Source organism: Diceros bicornis, chromosome 31, assembly GCF_020826845.1.
Source record: "Diceros bicornis minor isolate mBicDic1 chromosome 31, mDicBic1.mat.cur, whole genome shotgun sequence".
Lineage (NCBI taxonomy): Eukaryota > Metazoa > Chordata > Mammalia > Perissodactyla > Rhinocerotidae > Diceros > Diceros bicornis.
Window position 1 is genome coordinate 19,569,218 of NC_080770.1, and position 3,279 is coordinate 19,572,496.

Below are 3,279 nucleotides of genomic sequence, written 5' to 3' on the forward strand. Positions count from 1 at the left end.
AGTATTTATTGGATGTTTGCTATTGGAAGAGCCCTCTTCAAAATACTTTACATGTAATAGCTCAATTAATCCTCATCATTACCTTGCAGACAAGTGTTCCTATAATATGCAGTTTACATATCAGAAAAGGAAACCATGGAGCTGCTGAGATTTTGCCAAAGTCCTACAAATATTAAGTGGTACAGCAGGGTTTAAACCCAGGCAGTCTGGCTCCAGAGTCCATGTTTGTAATCAGTACAAAATACTCTCTCTGTTACTGTGTCAAAAGAAGTAAATCTGCCTATTCTAGCACATTCCCTGAATGAAAATCTAAGATAGTTTTCAATTACTATGTCTATATCAAATTTAACACATTGAGTTTTTGGAAAGTAATGATATTTGCTCCAATCTTCTTCCTAAGTTCCACAATCTCTGACACATTTCCATCTTTGGGAAGGCAATGTTTATTGGAGAGTGCTCTAGCCCAATGACATGAAATTTCCAATCTCTGGCCCTGGCTCTTTGATTGCAGGGCTATGGAACCCTGGACTGGTTAATTAGCCTGAAATCATCAGGTCCTTTTCAATATAGTTGAGAGATAATAAATTCTTAACATATTTTTAAAAAGCTGTGAGAATTAAATTAGATGTGAAAGTTCATTGAAAATTACAAGATGAAAATATATTAATGCCAGGTATACACTTACCCAGAATTCACCTAATTTAGTGAGAAACAGAAAAAAGGTAGAAAATAAACTTTGACTAATAATCCAGAATCCACAATAATTATTGTATCTCTATTTCAATCTCTGTACCCAAGGAATAACTTCCCAGATAGTTACACTCTGCTTATTAACTCTAAATGTATGCAAAGTTTTAGTAAAGAGATTTAGTTTTATTAAAAACCTGGAACACATAGGAAAGAACAGGAGGGTAAGATTTTGCTAATGTTATTAGATCAGGTTCTGAGATGGAAGATATGAGATGACAATGAAAATATACGTCAAATCTGAAATTTCAATGCTAAGCTTGTAGGACATAGGGAATCATTTAAGGGTTTAAGCAAGAGAGAAACACAGTACAAAATCTACTTACTATAGGTAACTCTTACAGTGGTTTATGGATAGATTTTGTAGCACGATTGAAAGTAGGGTGAGAATTGACTGGAGACAATGAAGCCAATAAAGGAGGTTCAACTGAGGAAAAATAGGGATGAAGTTAACTAATGGGATTTCAGTGACGATAAGGAGGAAATGTTGCATATCTGCCACATTTCCAGATAAAATAAAATAAATGTTCACGTTGACTCAGAATTGTTATTTCCAACTATAGAACAGTAAAGGAACAAGATGGTAGGGATATTAACACTGTAGAAGGAAATTCATTAACAATTATAATTTGATGAAAAAGGTACTATCATTCTCCTATCATAAATGATGAAACTGAAACTCAGTGAATAGTGAGGCTGCCCAAGGTTTCCCAACTACTGAGTGACAGAGCTACGATGCAGTCACTTACATAACTAAAATAGAACCTTTCTTCTTTCTATTTTATCAGTAGATTTCAAACAACTGTAAGGAGGTCCTTTGTTCCTCAGCGGCAAAGCCACATCTCAAGGTGTGAAATACAGAACTTCTGCTCTTCTATCTTTATAAGGCTTCACCTTGAACAACAATGCTTTTATATGTTGTGGAAATAAACAAAAACAACACAAATGGGAACAGAGGCTATTTATTAAGAGTTTGCTATGAGCAATGTGGTTAACCACAATCACCGGACATTGGTGGAAGAAGAGACAATTGAAGAAAATAAGAGCGAAGCCTAGGTTTAGAGTTCTACAACTGGTTTGATAATGGTGCCATTTAATGTGAAAAATAATAGGTTTTCAATTAAAAATAGTGAAAACCTATGCATTATACTATTCTAACCATAGATATGCCTAGGTGCTATCAGGATGCCCAAGTGCATTTAGAAGTACTGTTCTATTTATTTTGATCATTTTATCATTTGTTTTTGTTAATGTTGAGATTATTATTAACACTGCCATCATTGCTCTCTCACAACTTCAAAGTCCAGGAGCGCTGTAGAGAATGGAGCTGAAGAACAGCACAGTGAAGACTGAGTTCTTTCTCTTGGGATTCAGTGACCATCCAGAACTTCAGATTGTTCTGTTTGCCGTGTTTTTTTCCATCTACTCTGTTACGCTCATGGGGAACCTTGGAATGATTTTATTGATCACAATCAGTTCCCACTTGCACATCCCTATGTACTTTTTCCTCTGCATATTGTCCTTCATAGATGCATGCTACTCTTCTGTTATTGCCCCCAAATTACTTGTGGACTTGGTTTCTGACAAGAAGACCATTTCTTACAATGGCTGTGCTGCACAGTTATATTTTTTCTGCTCTTTGGTTGACACAGAGTTTTTCCTCTTGGCTGCCATGGCTTATGACCGGTACATAGCAATCTGCAACCCACTGCTTTATACTGTTATTATGTCCAAGAGGATTTGCTGCCAGCTTGCAGTTGGAGCATTTTTGGGGGGCACATTAAGTGCAATTATTCACACCACTAATACCTTCCACCTGTCTTTCTGCTCCAAAGAAATTAACCATTTCTTTTGTGATATCTCCCCACTCTTCTCTCTGTCCTGCACTGACACTTACATGCATGACACTGTTCTGGTGGTCTTTGCTAGTTTGGTGGAGGCCATCTGCCTTCTAACAGTTCTTCTCTCTTATGTCTGCATCGTAGCAGCTATTCTTAAGACAGGTTCTACTGAGGGAAGAAGAAAAGGGTTCTCCACTTGTGCTTCCCACCTGACCGTGGTCACTATTTACCATGGTACCCTGATCTTCATTTATTTGCGCCCCAGCACTGATCATTCATTGGATATGGACAAAGTGACCTCTCTGTTCTATACATTGATTATACCTATGTTGAACCCCCTAATTTACAGTCTAAGAAACAAAGATGTCAAAAATGCCTTTAGGAAAGTGATTAGTCAAAAATTGCTTTCTTAAGAAAGGATGAAAATGAGCTTGACAACTTTGCAGCCTGTCTGATTCCTGACCTTCGGGAGTTTTAACTGATGAAAAAGTCAATTTAATGTGGATGTTTCCAATTCTGCGGGTAATGAGGCCTCAAGCACAGAATAGGGTCAGAGACTCACATCAGAATCAGGCCCTCTCACATCACTTGTATTATGTCTAATTCTTTATCATTTTAAAGAAGAAATTTTTATCACACTCATTCATCGTTGGTGGGAAGTGTAAGTTAGTGTTGTCTATGGAGGATAATT

General features: G+C 37.0%; 1 protein-coding gene across 1 annotated transcript; it reads left to right on the forward strand.

Annotated features, from left to right (window-relative positions):
- The first annotated feature begins 2,068 nt into the window (after window positions 1–2,068).
- On the forward strand, window positions 2,069–3,001 carry LOC131395723 (olfactory receptor 5I1-like). Its single transcript, XM_058527562.1, has one exon. It carries the CDS (start codon window positions 2,069–2,071, stop codon window positions 2,999–3,001), a length of 933 nt encoding a protein of 310 aa, XP_058383545.1.
- Window positions 3,002–3,279: the final 278 nt, after the last annotated feature.

Bases quoted from the DNA above. Each gene is read 5' to 3' on its own strand.
- LOC131395723 (XM_058527562.1), top strand. From the start codon at position 2,069: ATGGAGCTGAAGAACAGCACAGTGAAGACTGAGTTCTTTCTCTTGGGA.